The sequence below is a fragment of the Pleurodeles waltl genome, chromosome 5 (assembly GCF_031143425.1).
Source record: "Pleurodeles waltl isolate 20211129_DDA chromosome 5, aPleWal1.hap1.20221129, whole genome shotgun sequence".
Classification (NCBI taxonomy): Eukaryota; Metazoa; Chordata; class Amphibia; order Caudata; family Salamandridae; genus Pleurodeles; species Pleurodeles waltl.
In genome coordinates this window covers 157,910,071-157,927,021 of record NC_090444.1, presented here as the reverse complement: position 1 = coordinate 157,927,021, position 16,951 = coordinate 157,910,071, and the positions used below count along the sequence as shown (strand labels likewise).

Here is a 16,951-nt window from a genome sequence, read left to right as displayed (position 1 = left end):
CTTTAGAGCCTTCTCCTTCATTCATGAGTATCAGAAGAAGCGGAAGACGTGGCTCTTCACGTAGCCCTGACACTGGCTTGGCCCATGCAGCTCCTGCTTTATTACCAGGATATTCTTCTGGGTGAGTTGTAAGCAATTCCCGTCCCAATACAGACTACATTGAAAGGTACCAAACCAAGAAGCCAGATTAAGCTTAACATGGAGAGGAAACCCTATAAAGTCCGCCTTGAAAGTTCTACGCTAGCTCTCAGTACAAGCAAGGATTACTTTTATAGCTCTGTACAGGCCTACTGGTTCAAATGGCCAAGCTAATTCTAAAACAACACCCCATGCACTCCTCGTGTTCAACAGCTGCACATCTAATTACCTAAAAAGCAAACACCTGGATAAAACAACAAGGGACCCTGGCAGTTAAGACCTTAGATTTTGGAACACACTGAGCTCAAGTCTTAAGGCCTAGCCTTGGTGCCGGCATTACAGTAAAGTTTGAAATATGAAAGCTTGCTTTCAGCAGAACCTCCTGTACGAGGAGGCTGCGTTGGATATCAGACTAGGCACTCTCTTAGCGGTTGGACTCAATCTGTCGGACATTCCTTCTCTGTTACTCTTGGTAGGATTCGGAACCAGCTAAAAAGTGGCACGCAGCGCTTCTATAAAACCCCACCATAAATAACTACTACTTAAGCTGCAAGACTTAAAGATTGCAAAACCTGACAACTCGCTAGCTTATGTACTTAAGCAGCCACTTGCGGCGGATATTTATGTTAGATTGGAGCAAGGAGTGGGCAGGAGCTAAGCTTCCTGTTTACCACAGCCAGCAAATTGTGAAACTTTTTCAACTTTGTTACCCGAATATATGTAAGTGTACACTTTTCGTTTAAATTTCCATCTTCTGTAATACTCAAATTAATTTTACTTTATGAAGTGTTGATACAATGTTGATAAAAAATATGTTGTTGTGGGCAGCTAACTGAGTATTCCTTTTACTTAATATGTTGTCATTTTTGTCAACAGAATGCCTCCATTTCATGCAAAACATTACTGTATCAAGCCAACTATTTGCCTTCCAAATTTAGAAAACCTAGGTGATATCATTCACTAGCCAACGACAAAGTCCTTACAGAGGTTTTAATAGAAGAACACACTTTTAGGGTCTCCCTTCAACTTTGATACTTTCCTTCAGGGATGTGGCATTTCCATGTGCCAACACACTAGACATATTGTTTGAGATCAAGGACAGCAGGTCTGTCATGTTTATTTTGTCCTCTGGAGAATTAAGGCCAACCTCCCGCGGAACAAACCCTTTGGCTGTCAATTTACAGTAGCACGGTACAAGTCTGTGAAAGAGGTTTGTCAGCCACTAACCCAAGACTTGTCTGTATGCAGAAGATGCTCATATTTGTGTATATGATTCACTAATGCAAAAGTCTACAATTAGGGTGACCATTCTAAGCAAATTCTGTGACCTCACCTTGCGTTTAACAATTTGAGACTATTTGTTATGCTCCCTGATTATGTGCAAATACACGAAGAGGATTGGTCTTTGTTATCTTTCAGGCTAAAATGTGCACTACAGAAAAAACTTTTCCTAAACTAGTGTGCAGTGTTAAACCCTTCTCTCTGAGTCTTCATTTAAGTAAAATAGGTTTGATCCTTGCCAATACTTGAAAAATAAATTAATAATGGATAATCTATGAAAGAGCACCAGAGCAGCAATAGGAGCACTATGAAAGTAAATTAGGGGGTAAAAGTACACATATAGGTACTGATTTACGACTTTTAGGAGCTCACAAGAATTCGACGTAGGCATGGACATATTTTCTCATGTGAAAATCTGCTGGGTGATTGTAAATTCCTTCACTTTACCTCCTTTTTTCACCCAATTATGCATTTTACTCTGTGCTTGTCTAAAGTAAATTCCCAACCTTTTCCCGTGTGGGATCGATTGGAAGGAGTTGTTGAATACCTTAACATGTAGGTTTGTGGGAGTGCACAGACATGACATGCAGTGTATTACAACCTTGGAAGTACTGCTTGTCACTCTTTACATTGGTTTCCAGAAAGATGGGAAAATTAGAGACCTGCTAACATCCAAGCCTTTACATAAGAGCCTTGGCATATTTGGCGAGGCTGTTGTCAGAGCTTTGATACAATAAGAACACTGCCATAATTTGATACTTTGCTGTATAGCACCAAAACAGAGGCTTTAATTTGCAACAGGACAAGTAGGTTTCTGAAGCATCCTGTCCTTGGACAAGTAGATATTTTATAAAATTCCACACCCCTGACTCCATCCAATGCCATTATTTATGAAGAGAAAACAGTTATGGGGCTTTATAACTACCCTCTATCTAGGAATGTGGGTCTGTAACTTTCACTATAGAATGCTCTTGACAATTGTGATTGTGGGTACATTTTAGGTCAGTCTAAAAGTTTCAACATAATTTAGGTGCTCCTCGATGATATTCATCTGAACTTGAGAGAAAGCATTGACTGCTGACTATTTATAATATATATATATATTTAACGCATGGAGTTCTTGACATTGATTACCTGTGATTCGTTATTGATAATTCTTATAAAGCGCATGAATACCAAACGGCATTGGGGCGCTAAGTCCACATATATAGAAAGAGGAACAGAGAAGCAGAGCAACTACTAATGGCGAACAAAGAATTAAGGATGAGAAAACAATCATGTTTTAAGAAGCTTCCTAAAGCAAAGATGGGTAGGCTGACTTCTCAACAAAAAGGGTAGCTTGTTCCAGAATTGAGACAAAAGAACCTCAACCTCCACAGCAGCTTCTTCTAAATCTAGAAACATTAATAAACCTGGAAAGTGCTAAACAGAGGGGTATCATTGGAACATACCAGATACAGTGCCTAGCAAAATAGGCTGAGGCTTTGCCATATAGTGATTTGTGTACTCTCATAAGGCTTTAAACACAACTTCTTCTTTTCAGGAAGCCAGTGGAGCTCCTGCAGTGCCTCAGACACTGACTCAAATGTCTGGATTTTCTTTAAAAGTTGTGCCACTGCATTTTGCACACTCTAAAGTTTACATAAGGAGCACTGTTGAATGCCCAAATGTAAGCATTATAATAGTCCAATCTTGATAGAATCAAAGCAGTAACAACTGATTTTTGCAAATTGTATGGTGTGAAAGGAAGAAAGTTTTTAAGAACACAAAGTTGATAATAGCAGAAGGAAGAAAGTTAGCTTTTGTATTAAAAGAAAGACTGGCATCAAAGAACATACCCAGATTTCAAACCAAAGGTACTGGGATAGAAAAGGGCCATGTGTTTGTGGCCACCATGAATGATTCCAAAATGTGGTGTCTTTACTGAGCAGCAAACCCTCTGTTTTATTAGAGCTCAGCACAAGACTGTTATTCATCCAGCCTACTGTAGCTCCTAAGCAATTATTAAAACAATGTGCAGTTTCTTCAACGCCATCACTGATTGGCACAATAAGTTGTGTGTCGTCAGTGGATCTATGCAGTCAAGAATGCCATGTAAATATAGAGTGTAGGGCTCAGTGAAGAGCCCTGAAGAACACCACATGGAAGCGATAAAGACGTGTGTCTCTTATTAAGATAACTTTGAGTGATCCTAGCCAGTATTAGAACAATGGTATATTGCTAACTCCATTGAGAAAGTCGTTTCAGAGATGGTCAATAAACTGTTTAGATAAAATCCAAATGTTTCCTTTTCTGTTTCTGCATGATTAATTGCAAAACATTCTGCCATCAATGGATAAAATGTTCTAATAACATAGCTGTTCTGGCTCATTGATTGTTAATTGACCTCTCTACTTCTATATGCTCAATGCCTTAGGCCAACAACTCAAGCAAAGAGCATTTAATGCCTGTAACGTCTCTCAGCAGCAGCCTGTCATGCTTTATTAAGACGTTTTCTAATATAGCCTTTGTTTATAAATGTTACACTGACAGTTGCTGAAGTCATGTTTCCACCCCATGCAAAACTTATGTTATTTTCCCTTAGAACCACCCCTGGCTGTTTGAGGACTTGGAGGATGGCCACAAGTGAGTGTGTGGTCCTCGGCAATGGCAGCATCCCATCCAATGCCACCAGCCTCTCTTTCCCAGCCACCGGCGACGGAGACTCAGCAGCCCACCTGCTCGCAGCCAAGGACGCTCCAAGAGCAAAAGTGAGTCCTAATGGATGCCTGCATCTTAATGGCACAGTGAAGCCATCTTCTCTGCCTCTAGACAACCAAAGAACTGCAGCCATGAGCTCCCCGTGCTTTCACCATTGTCCACACCATCATTCTTTCACCAGCCACAACAGTCCGCAAGATTGTCATTCACTGGCTGGCAGCATGGCTCCCTCTCCTATGACTTCCTGTTGCCTGCAGACCCACACCGAGTATTCAGCAGCATCTGTTTGCCAGAATCATTCCCCCATGTACCAGACTGCCTGCTGTTTCCAACATTCCCCCTCATTTTGTCTCCATCATCAGTGGCCTGACCATTTTCAGCATCAGCCTGTGCCGCAGCACGTTGCCAATATAAGGTGAGTCGACTGCACTGCAGAGTGTTGGCCCGGCTAAACAACATCGGAGGGTGGGGGGGGGGGCACATGTTCTGTATTTAGATTTGTTTAATAGGGTTAAGTGAAAAAGAAAACATTTTAACTAAAAATAGTTTTCCTGACTTGCGGAGCAACGCTCATTGCTTGATGTAATTGTTTCTTTTTGCATGATTAGAAGACTGGCTTTGTTTATTCCTATGTTTTCCATCTTCAGGCTAAATTGCGTAGTTCAGTTCTATCCAAGTTCTTTTCCCTCCTCCCTTGTTGCGGCCATGGCCAGTGTCTTATCCTGAACTGTTTCTGGATTTGCAGGTGTTTTGCATTAAGGATGTAGCTAATGAACCTGAACCACGTGGTTTATGGATGTTGAAATTATCGGTATTAAGTGGGGCCCATCTGGATTGCAGCGGCTATTCTTATACTGGAAAGTCGTTGCGCCTCGCTGTGTTTACCAGTGTGGCGTGCTGTCTCTGGGGCACTTCCATTGTGTGCTTCGCTTTCCGAAGCGGCCGCCTGCTTGGAGAAGGTCGAAGAAAGGGGATCGTAGCAGGGGGACAGTTGCGTCCCGCTACCAGGCCACACCAACCAGCGCAGCACTCAGTCCATAATTCCTTTGGTCCAGAGTGTTTCCGGGCTACGAGGCTGCTGTCAGAGTTCAAAGGTTGATCAGCTAGAACCTCCATTCCTGGTCTCCAGACTGAGCGGTCTTCAGTGGAAACAGAGATGCGCTCTGCAAAGTACTCAGAAGTTTCCAAGAGGTAAACCACGCCCTGAAAGCGATTTACTTTCTGACGATCTGTACGTACAACCAGATCTTTTATTTCTGGTCACCAGAGTGAATGGCCTTCAGCGGAAGCAGGGATGCTGTCTGCGAGTCACTTCAAAGCTTCCAGGACCTAAACAAAGATCTGAAAGCAATTTACTTTCGGAAGCTCTCTAAATATCCTGACCTCTAGATGTAATAACTCTAATAATGACCATTTCTCGAACACTCAAATGAAACTAAATAATTGTTTGTGACTTAACCATAGGATTTGTTATGCAACTCTGTGATACTGATTTTGTCAACTTTAGTCAATCGAAACATTGAGCGAGTTGAATTCTTAAAGAATTCAAGTTCACCTGTGGCAAGTTACACGGCAGGGATAACTGTAACGCAGACCCGGTGAGCTTTTTATTCCCAAATAGGTAATCGTGACCTACAGGCTAACCACCTGCAAGAAACAGATTAAGACACTGAGCTCTCCTGCTGAGAGCTCCACTTCGAGTGCAATCATCTACTACAAGTACATCAACCATCTAAGGTACCTGCAGTGATTTGATCTCATGCCCACCTACTCCAGCTCTCGGCAGCAAGTGCATTGACCACCTCTTGTGGCAGCATCAGAGAGCAGAGAGGCGCCCACAGTAAGTGCCGTATTCCCCTATGCTTCTGTAAAGTGGGCTCCACCTGCGACCTGTAAGCCACAGTAGTTTTACTGGTACACGCCCATTGAGAGCGGAGATGCCTAGACAGTGACTGTCACCGACTGTTCTCCTCGTGACTCTGCCCTTGTGACTCAGTTATTCCTGCCTGCTGCCCCCATACCCCACAGGTTGTGGGTTTCCGGCGAACATTTTTTTGAATTTACATCAGTTTATTGATCATGTAATAATTTAGTGGCGAGTTCATCCTGGCTGATATTTTCTTGGCAGTGGTCTCTAGCTCATCCAGTGTATTCCTGTAAAACTAATGCGTTCAAATCGGGGCTCACAGAGAGCCTGCTCACGCATTGTAAGGTCACCCAGACTGACAATTGTCTTTGTTTTCGACTGGCTTGCTATTCTAGTGCTATTATTTCATCTGTGAAATATCAGCACGGCTTTTCATTTCTGGAGGACAACGTGAAACAGAACATTCCAACATTTGGACTTGTTTGAAGGTCATATTCTGAGGGATCATGCTATGTTTGCCAAAATAATTATTTGTCTTGTACAGTAAATGAGCCATTTTCAGGTGCAAATAAGTCTGAGGTGCATTCCACGCCCTGCCTGATACCTTATGCGGCTCGTAAGGCCATGCTTTCTTTCGGCCTTGAAATGCATCTGTTTGGTTTTAGAGTTACTTAGGACTTCATGAACCGAATCTTGGCATTGCATTTACTTGACACTTACTACCTGAGACCACCCCCGATCACTCGCTGCCTTTAGGCTTGTTGTTGACCTTGTAGTGGACTCCAATGGCTAGATTCATGCTATAGAAGGACACATACATGCTTTGGGGCAAGTAGCCCACTACTCCTGAAACTAAGGCTATCCCAGCTGTTGCTTTTTGGAGTAGATTAATTGAATAGAGGTTAGGCGTGATTATTAGTGGAGGCGCGTATAGGTTTATGCAGATAGTTGGTGGGATGAATTGATAGGCTCGAGGAGATGTATTATTCTTGGGTTTCAGGACATTGGTTTCAAAGAAGACGTCGTGATTGATAAAGCGAGATGTGGGCAATTGGCAAAAATGCAATAACAGAATATGGCAGACAGGCATGCATCTTAAAGTAGGTTATGCTCCGAAAGAGCAGGCATGCTGAAGTTAAACGGTACGGAGAGTGTCATTTAATAGAAGAGAGAATAGCTTTAAGTCGAGCAGAATGTTTCATACAGAGTTTTAAGGGTTAGGGGCTTTGAAAGACCTTGCGGTCTGAGGATGTAAAACTGTAGAAAGAGACATTATTTGCAGATTGTGTAGCGCTTACTTACCGGTGGCGGGGGGAGGGGGTGCTCTTCCACCCTGATAGCACGCTACACTTTGCTGGTGTGTGTTTAAAAGTGTCGTGTTCACGGTGGGCCCGAGCGTGCATTTAAGCAGTTGCGCTTGCACATGTGATGCATTGTGAAGCGCCTTGCATGACTGGCGTGTTGGCTTCATTCAGTGCAACCTCATTCCCACTGTTGATATCCAAGAGGGCGTAGACCCAGTTCTGTCCTCCTTGTCGGAATCCATTTCTTAGACGCATGTTCACTTGAGATGCAGAATTTAAATCCTGCTTTAGGACATGTGCAGCGTTTACACTTTGGCAACCTAATGCTGTTACGAAATTTTCGTATATTCTATTAGTCGGTTTGCAAAGAGTCTTATGAGAATTTTTTATTCTTTGAAAACAAACTTTTTTGTGTGAATATTTGTACACGTTATTGTTTTTGTATACACTTTGGAATGTTCCAGAGGTTGGTAAAAAAAAAAAAGAAAACCTGAATTGGGCGAATTGAGGTTCGCCAACTTTGCATACCCAGGGCCAAAAAATAGAAATATATAGAATTATAGTGGGTTACAAGAGTCGCTTAAGTGCATTTTTCTGGGGTATGCTTGTTTTTCAATATGCATTATTTATACCAAAAGGTAACCCTGATGTCTACAATCTTTCTGCATGTGTGACCGAGCAGAGGTGCTTCAGAAATTAAGCAGTAATTGTATCCAGAGAACGTGTAACAGCGAATGTATACATTAACCTATCCGTTTAAATAAAGTAACATAAATGAATCTATTGTAATTTTGAGGCTTTTCTTTTGTTGAAATAAATACTCATTTTGCAACAGTGACCTAAATGACTTGTTATGTGGTTCTGACATAATTTGACAGCATGAATTACTGGCACTTCACGCTTGATGAAAACAACTGTGCATGACATCACTACTGATGAAGTCACCCTCACAAGTGTATTCTTTCCCCACATACACTTAATCCTGTTGTTTTACTTGGGGAGGGTGAGGGGCACGACCCCCGTTTGCCTCCACACCAATTTAAGCCAATTTCCAAAGGTTCCTCTGTAGTTCACATCCCTTCATCCTCTTCTAGGGCATCCTCAACCCACTCCACTCTCCTCCAGCTCCTCCAGTGACCAGACGATAGATGCCTTGATAATGCCTTCACTTTGAGCATCTCGGACAGAAATGAAAGTTAGAGGGGCACTGATGGTGGAAGTGAGCGCAGAGCATCACCCTCCTGAAATCCAGCAGTATCCCGTAAGGTTTTCCAGACCGGCTTCAGGCCTTTCAATATGTATTAGTGAGTAATCAACAGCTCATGAGCCTCCTTTCATTTTCCCTAAAAGATTGACCCCTCCTTTACAGTTGGGAAGGCTTCCAGAATTTTTGTGAGACTTTTTGGTTCATTTTGGGTTTACGATTTTTTCTTCTACTCCCACTGCAATTAGATGATGTCAATTTTTTTATATATTGTTAGAAAATATACTGAGGGAGCCATAATTGAGTTGGAAAAGCGAAACCAATTACACTTATAAACCTTTGACTGCAGGCTTATAAATATTTAAACATCATGGCGTTGTGTGTGGTTTGCCAGTAAGCAATATGGTGTCTTGCGTATGGTTTTCCTGAAAGGTGTATAAATGAAGTGAGGCTCACCCTGAATGGGGTTAGACATGTTTGTGGAGTGAGGCTCGCTTGTACATGGCAGCCTCACCTGAGGCAGCCACTTTTGATCCTAGGGGATGTATGCTAAAGTTTAACTTAGTTTAGCTTTCTGGTGGCAAGGTGAGAGGGAGGGGCCTGGATGATTGGAGGGTGGGGGAGCCGAGGTCAAGCACCCTCTTAACTAGCCACCTCCCAGCTCGACTGCCACCAGCTGCCTTGCTTTTTTCCACCCAATCAACCCTTTGGGTTTGGAGTTATTAGGGGTGGTTTGTTGTATTATGTTTCAGTGTTCATGGCTAAGTTATAAATTGCATAGTAGTTCTTTTTGTTGTCTTATTTTAGGGAAGGGCGAGCTTCCGGTGGACAGAGGGAATTCAGGTCATCTACACGTCTTGCATTAAAAATAATTTAATGATTGGCTATTTTCATTTGGTCCCCCAAAGGGTGTAGCATGTAGTCGTAGATATATATGAGGGTTGAGGATGTCTGCTGCCTCGGCCTTCTCTCCTGTGGTGCTCATTGTTTTGGGCCGTTTGGGTTGGTGATGGATGCGGTCTGCGCAAGCAGATCAAGTGTTGGCCTGGTTGCCCAGCCAGTCTTTTTATCAGATGCCAGAGAGTCCTCCAGGCTTAGGTATTTTGGATTTGTATCTGAGTGGATCTGTCTCCCTCTTTCAAAGAGCGTTGAGGAATCAGCATTTGGAGTTTCTATACAGGTATCTGCTCAGATTCATAAATCCAGAAAGTACCTAGGGAGGAATCACACCACTAGCTCACCAAATAGTGTTCCTCAGAATGGTTGGGATGCTTCGCATTTAATCTGTCTAGCACAGTGGTTCCCAACCTTTTGACTTATGTGGACCCCCAACTTTATCAATACTGGAACACTGGGACCCCCCACTGAATCATTATTGGAGTCCGTGGGACACCCCCACTGGGTGAGCTGGGGACCTAATCTGTGAATATTATTTCATTTGGTCAGCAGTCAGGGACCCCCTGAGGAGGCTTCGCCGACCCCTAGGGGTCCCTGCACCACAGGGTGGGAACCACTGATCTAGCGTACTCCGTATGGGGACCATTAATGATGTTTCATTTATAATTGTCAGTTGTTCTTTCACTTTGCAAAATAAATTCTGTTTGAGATGTTTATCATTAACTGAAAATCTTCGTTTCAGGCCAGTTTTGCATTGGTTAGTCTGTTGCTCGGGGCCCCTCACGGTGCTGTCCTGGTCCCCTCCTTATTGTGGCTTGATCGCATGCATGTATTAGCTTGGTTAAATGTTGTCACCGCATCAGAGCTTTGAGGTACACTGTGTCTCGAACAAGAATGCGCTTCCGTAGCAGTTTGTCCATCTTCAGGTGTTTGTTCTCTCGTAGTGAGCTCTGTCAACATTTATCTGTTACACATCGTTACTGTCAATAGGGACAAAAAACAAAGTTGGACTCATATGGTTGTGAATGCAAGTTTGAAAACCATTTATGTGAATCGCACTTTCTGGCAAATTTTTAGGTGAGAGGGTGTGAAAATCTTGCTCTGCTCCACCATCCAACTATCAAACTCCTGTTAGCTATGCCTGGGTGATTGATGAGAAGACATTAACCTCTTGAAGTCACCTTTAGGTGTAATATGGCGTCGCATTAAACATTCACCCCTACAAAACAAGAAGCAGTCCTCATAGAGGGTCCCCGGGATTACTGGCTTATCCTCGTAGACCAAGATTGACAGATTGATTGTCCTGTCCCATTACAGCGCTCCCAGGAAGGTCTCTCCCACGTTACAGTTACGTGCTAGAATAAACACATCTTGCTATAAATCCTTATGGAGGTTGCGCCACGATAGGCTTTACAAGTCTTGCAGTGTGTTGTTAATGAGGTACTCATCCCGGTGTGGGCTGCTGTAGTTGTGTGATGGCACCTACACTTGCTGTTTTATAACCAATCCGGAGACACGTGTCAAGTCCACATCACAGCGTTGTGTGAGTGATGCTGCAGTGGGCCCGCAGTCCGTGTTCGAAGGCTCTGGCACATGATTTCTCGTGGAAGGAGCAGGTCTAGGCTGTGATCATTGATGCACCTGTCCACCGAGATAACCCTTCCCAAGGCTGGAGCACATAACAGTCTTTTAAGGTCTCTGATTTCTTTATTTTTTTTGTAAAACTCTGCTTCTACCTTTGGGAGCAGAGCAAACTTCTTCAATATCCTTCCTATGTAGAGGTGGTTATAAATGTGGATCTAAGCATGTCTTTTCTGTTTCAAAGCTAAAGGCTATATGCGCATTTTGGGTCAACTAGCTAAGTAACTGGCAGATGAGGAAATATGAAAAACGCAGAAGCAACAGTAGCTTAATAAATTAAATTATTGCATTATAGGCAATAGAAAATGAAAGCACAAATGCATGATTATGAACTCATGCCTTCTATATGGTTTTTATTAACACTTTTTTTAAAATATATATTAGTGAATTATACAGTGCTATTCGCCAAATAATACAACAGATTGCAATCAAAAATACATTTTTTTTTGTGAGAAGCAGACATATGCACACTTTAGGCCTGTGTAGTGAAAACTACAATTCTAAAGCTTACAAAACAGGTCACTAAAACCAGTTTAGGTTTAGCTTTTAATAATGCTGCACTAATCCTATTTCTCAATAATTTCCTTTTACATAAACGTACAGTGGCAAAGATATACACCCTTCAGAGCACAGCACATTTCACATCTAGCACTCTCCACTTGCTGTACGTTCTCCCAAAGGGCACCAGATCGTAAAATATGTTGCAGCAGTGTGCCATGAGAAGGTTCTAGGCACATATGCAAAGTCTGTTTTTGCAAAACCTTTCTAAAACTACGATCAAAATAATTACTGTAAAGGTTAAACTGAATAGGCAGCATAGCCATCTTTAATCAAGTTATTTTACAGCTCGTTGCAAGAAATATTACAAGGTGCGTAGGCCCATGGCCGGATCATGCTTTGAGGTGGATCCTCCGTCCACGGAGTGGATGAGTGGCGAAGTTGGCTCAAGCTGATGGAGGATCGGCAGCTTGTGTTGAGCACTGGATTGGGGAAAGGGTTCAGAGAAGTATTTGTAATGAGGCAGAAACACGTCATTTTAGGAGAGCTAGAAAAAAAGGACTTGGTGGGCGTGCAAGGTCTTGGGATGTAGAGATGATACAGGGGATACAGTCAAGGGTTAGTAAAATTAAAAACAGTGCTAGTAAAATTAACAAACTATAGAGCCTGATTAGCTTTTGCTCTTTAAAGAGGGGAACAGCATGACAAATCATTACAGTAAGGTTTGAGAAATTAGAGGGGCTAAGGCAGTGGACAATCCACCAACTTCCGCGCCTGGTGAACAGCAACTACGGCATCTGTTTGGAAAATCCAAGTAATAATGCCATCAATATATGTAGGTCTAATGTACATTGGTTGTTGAGTGGAAACTCGTTGGTGGAATGCTCCTACGTACAAACAAATTCAAGGGTTTGTTGTAATTGGTAATTGTAAATGGTATTTATATAGCGCTTATTACCCCTGACGAGGCATTGACATGTTTGCGGCAGATAACCAGGTACTGTGGAACCTAAGATTAGATGCTAATAGTAGTTTCGTTTTTATTTTATTTTACTATTTTTTGCATTAGTTGTGTTAGGTTTGGGCTCTTGATTTTGTGTGAGTTTAGAAAAGGGATAGGATGATGGGAAGGGATTTGAAAGGGGAAGTGCTAAGTTGTTTTTGTGTAGATGGTTTTCCCAAAGGGCTGTAAAGGGGGTTTCTGGCTCTGCAATCACAAATTCGCACCTACGGGGTAGGGCAGAACATAAGGTAAAAAAGCATTTGCCATGAAATGGGTCTTGCATTTGCTCAAGTTAGAGCAATTAGCTTTGTAAATTCCTAACTGGACTTTTCTAGCCATGGGAGAGGTGTGTATTGGTGGGGGGGGGGGGGGAAACAAAAGGTGACAGGGCGAGAAAAGAAAGGAGAACAAGTTTTGTACAGCGGGCAGTCTCGCTGTTTAAAACTTGACCGCGCCATAGAGGCAGGAAACAAAAAAATAGTCCATCCAAGCAACAGAAAAACAATCCAGGCGTAATTAAACTGTACTTGGCTGGTGCTCCTCAGCCAAGAACAGGAAGTGATGTATTGGCTGCCAAACCAGTTAGGAGGCAGCAAAACAAGAGCAACGCTGCCTTCAACCTATGGTAACCGGCAGGCAGTGGCAGGCGGGAGCAAGGTCCTTTACTCTTTCCAATAGGTCTTGCAGACAGCATATATGCGCTGTCTAGGCACGACCTAAAGAACACCTCCCCCGCCCCTCAATTTGTGAATCACTTTTGCACAGAAAGTCTCTTTCTTATTGGGAGAGAATATTAGCTGCCTTACTTGAAATTATTTGTACTTGTATTTGGAGTTTTGTATATTGCATACTAACTTGAAGTTTTAACTGCTAATGAACAAATGACTGCGAATTGAATCTTATTGATGTATTTGATTAATTTTACAGTACTTAGAGGTTTTTTTTTAATTGCAATGGTTTCAATTAACTACCCAAATAATTTTATAAATCTGAATCTGAAATCGAAGTAGTGTTTATGTGTGCCTGTTAGTTTGGGTGACTTGGCTTAAAAAAAAAAGAAATGAAAGTTCGAGAAGGATGTTTTTGGGTTCATAGTGGTAAGATGTGGGATGAATCAGAGTATCAGAATCAGAGAGAAGAGGGATGGGACAAAGGTTGAAAGGAGGATTTTTTTATATATATATATAGCAGATCACTTAAGGTTTTATTGGCTAGGGCAAACCCATCTACGGGGGTGTGGAATTTAATAAAATATCTACTTGTCCATGGGACAGGCTGCTTCATAGATCTACTTGTCCTGTAAAAATAAAAAATCTACTTGTCCCTTTGTTGCCCCGTAGTGCTGCGACGCATGGCAGCAGTCTCATTTTATAAGAGCTCTGATAATAGCCTGTCTGATTATGCCAGGGCTAATGCTATAGTAGTGTTTGAATGCTAGCAATTTCCTTTTGTTGCCACCTTTTCGCAGATGCACATGCTGGGGCTGGAGGAAGCAGTAAGAAATAGTTCTAGGGTTGGAATGTCTTTGAGTCTACGAAAACCTACTAACTTGCATGTTTAAGGACTTTCACTATCTTGTCTCTAATCATTTCCAATACTCAGAAAAGTTGCAAATTTACTCCTGGTGAGGGCAGATGTAGAAGTACTTCCAGGGCTGGGAAAAAAGTAGTTGGAGAGAAAGTGAACTTGTAAACACTCAGTAGATTTTTGCATGAACAAATCTAAATATACATTTTTGCTCATGCGAAAATACAGTTCACAAGTATTTTCTAGGAGTACGATTTCCTGGTCTACCTATGTAAGTTCTTGTGAATTCATGAAAGCCATAATTCTACAGTAATGCAAAGTCATATACCATAGGTACACTTTGTGACTTTCTTCAAGGACTGGGCCCCTAACTAGGTCTGGCATTAATCAAGACCTTTTTGTTTTTATTAAAATTCTAATTCTCTCTCTATCCATCTGTCAGCTGGCTTTACCGTGAGTGATAGCAATCTGCTCTTTCACAAGGAGCATATTGGCACACAAAGTAGTTTTTTTCAGTGCCAGGAACTGCTGTTTCAGTGTGTGCTTTTTGAGACCAAGAAATATTTTTGCTTTTTGCCAATGTTTGATACAATGGTTAGGGCCTGGCAGCTTGCACAGCAATAAAGTTTTCCAAAAGCCATTTCAAAACAGGACACACATTGCGAAACCCAAAAGACTGACAACCAATGTCGGATTGGTTGGCTTTGCCAGTGCTTGATTATTTTCATGTTTACCATAATCTTGTTGAAACTGGTTACACTGATCTTCCATTATGAATATTTTTTTAAAACTAGCATGTATCAACACGTTACTAAATGATTCTTTAAAGAAATGGTACCTAAAGTTTCACAGTAATTTAGAAACGCTTTTTTTTCCTAGTTGCATTTTTTTTTTTCTGAACATTTTATTTTGAAAGCAACGAATCATCAGTCTGGCTTACAGGCTTCTGCAAACATTTGCATCTAATCAGAGAGCATTCTGGGAGCATTACATGTAGCCTCATTTTGTTAAACTTTTCAAACGTGTGTGTACACATTTATTTACCAGAACCACTGTCAGCAGTGTAGTTCAGACTTACAACATTTATTTACAGTGTTCACCTTAATAATAAAGGCTTTGCATTAATGAACCATAAATACAAGTTTTACCAGCATGGACATATATACAAAATATTTCCTCAACTACAGACCCTTCCCTTCCCTGTCAACTGGCTTTGAAAGGGTTTGTGCTGCAGGGGATTGGCCTTACTAGCCCCAAGAACAAAAGAACAATTAAAACTTGTTGCCCTTGACCCCAAACAATATGTCCTGGATGTCGGGACATAGGAATTCCACATCTCTGCATGTATATAAATACCCATATGTGCCTATAGGCAGCAATAGTTCCGTAGTCTGTGCACATTTATCTTGTGATGAAGTAAGCAAATTATTGATGACATTTCTTAAGGTTTTGATTGCAGATCTCTATATATTAACCTATATGTACATTGTAGCGGCATTTATGACGTTGTCTTATATACACATGTATCTTGTGGGCTAATGTACATTCTTTCCCTTATGTAAATGTATCTGCTTATAATAGAAAGCATAGTCAATGTACTATGTCACGTATAATAGCAACTTCATCTCTATGCTGTGAGAAGCATCATTTGTCATGTCTGTGAATACTGTTGTATTGTGAGTATAGTTTTCATGAGGGGAATAACTAGCTCTTGACTAATCTTCTGGAGTTAAGATGGTTGTCAGTGGATCATGTGTGTGGTAATTCCTTAGTTTGGCTGCTTGAAAAGAGAAAGATATTCCACCTGTTTTTTTCTTGATTGTAGAATGTTGAGGAAGGGGTCCATTCTCGAGCATAGGTTCCTTTGTTGTATGAATTAGTTCATTTTCTTCCTGATGAAGAGTGGTCCTTTGCCATGTATTGCTTTGTGTGTGGTAAAAGGTAGCTTGAAGACTGGTCTTCTGGCAGCTGGTTACCAGTGTAGGGACTTCAAGGCAGGGGAGTGGCTTACATGTAGGATGAGTCTAGCAGCAATGCTCTGAATTCTCTTTAATCTTGCCATAGTTGATTTAAGTGAGCCGTGGTATGGGCCATTACCATAATGCATCTTAAATTGTACACAAGAGATGGTAGCTTGAGCCTTGTGAGGAAATACTAGTTGTGGGAAGATGTGTTGCAGTGCTTTCATTGTAAGAAAGCTTGATTTGGCTAACTTATCCACCTGTGCACTCATTGTCATCTTGGTGTCTATGGTAATTCTGAGGTTTCTTGCTGTAAGTTTATTTTTGGCAGTGGTCGTAGCCTTTGGGCTAGGCGAGGAGAGGGTCATAGGTTTTCCAGTTGCCACAAATGACTATTTCAGTTTTAGAGGCATTTGATTTGAGGTGGATCCATGTCACCCATTGGTGTAACGCTCTTGAAGGCAAGTAGTCCAATAGTGTGGTGAAGTCAGAACCCTAAGTGATGTAGATGGTAGACTTTGGGGCATGAATAGAGAATTTCTTGTGCTAAGCCATTCTTAAGAGTGGGTTGCAGGAGGATAGTTACCAGAAAGGGATATAATGCCGGGTGTGAAACAGTGGCAGACTCCAGTTGTCCACAATCGATGAGTGAAAAAACGCTTTATTAAAAAAAATTAAGAAAAAGATTGCCAAGGTAAGGGCTGCATTTTAGCCTCGATGGACCAAAAAAACTCACCAATAAGTGAAGAATAGGACCACTGCAGCGCAGTTCTGGAGAAGGAAGCAGCAGTTTCTTTACAAAGGAGAACCTGGTTGAGATGTTTCTATCCTTTGTAGATAGTCCCCTGCATTTACTCTTGGTGTATACATAGCAACAATGGCACATCACTTGGACCTTTAGTGCTGATGAATGCGCCTGACCTGCAGCGG

At 41.8% G+C, this 16,951-nt stretch overlaps 1 protein-coding gene across 5 annotated transcripts in view; it reads left to right on the top strand.

Annotated features, from left to right (window-relative positions):
- Positions 1 to 16,951, top strand: part of DISP1 (dispatched RND transporter family member 1) — a 499,375-nt gene that overhangs the window by 362,019 nt on the left and 120,405 nt on the right. For all 5 annotated transcript variants that reach the window (XM_069233843.1, XM_069233844.1, XM_069233842.1 and 2 more), the window contains one exon: positions 4,004 to 4,534. In XM_069233843.1, the coding sequence (XP_069089944.1) occupies positions 4,035 to 4,534 (500 nt within the window). In that variant the 5' untranslated portion in view covers positions 4,004 to 4,034. The remainder of the gene's footprint in view (positions 1 to 4,003; positions 4,535 to 16,951) is intronic.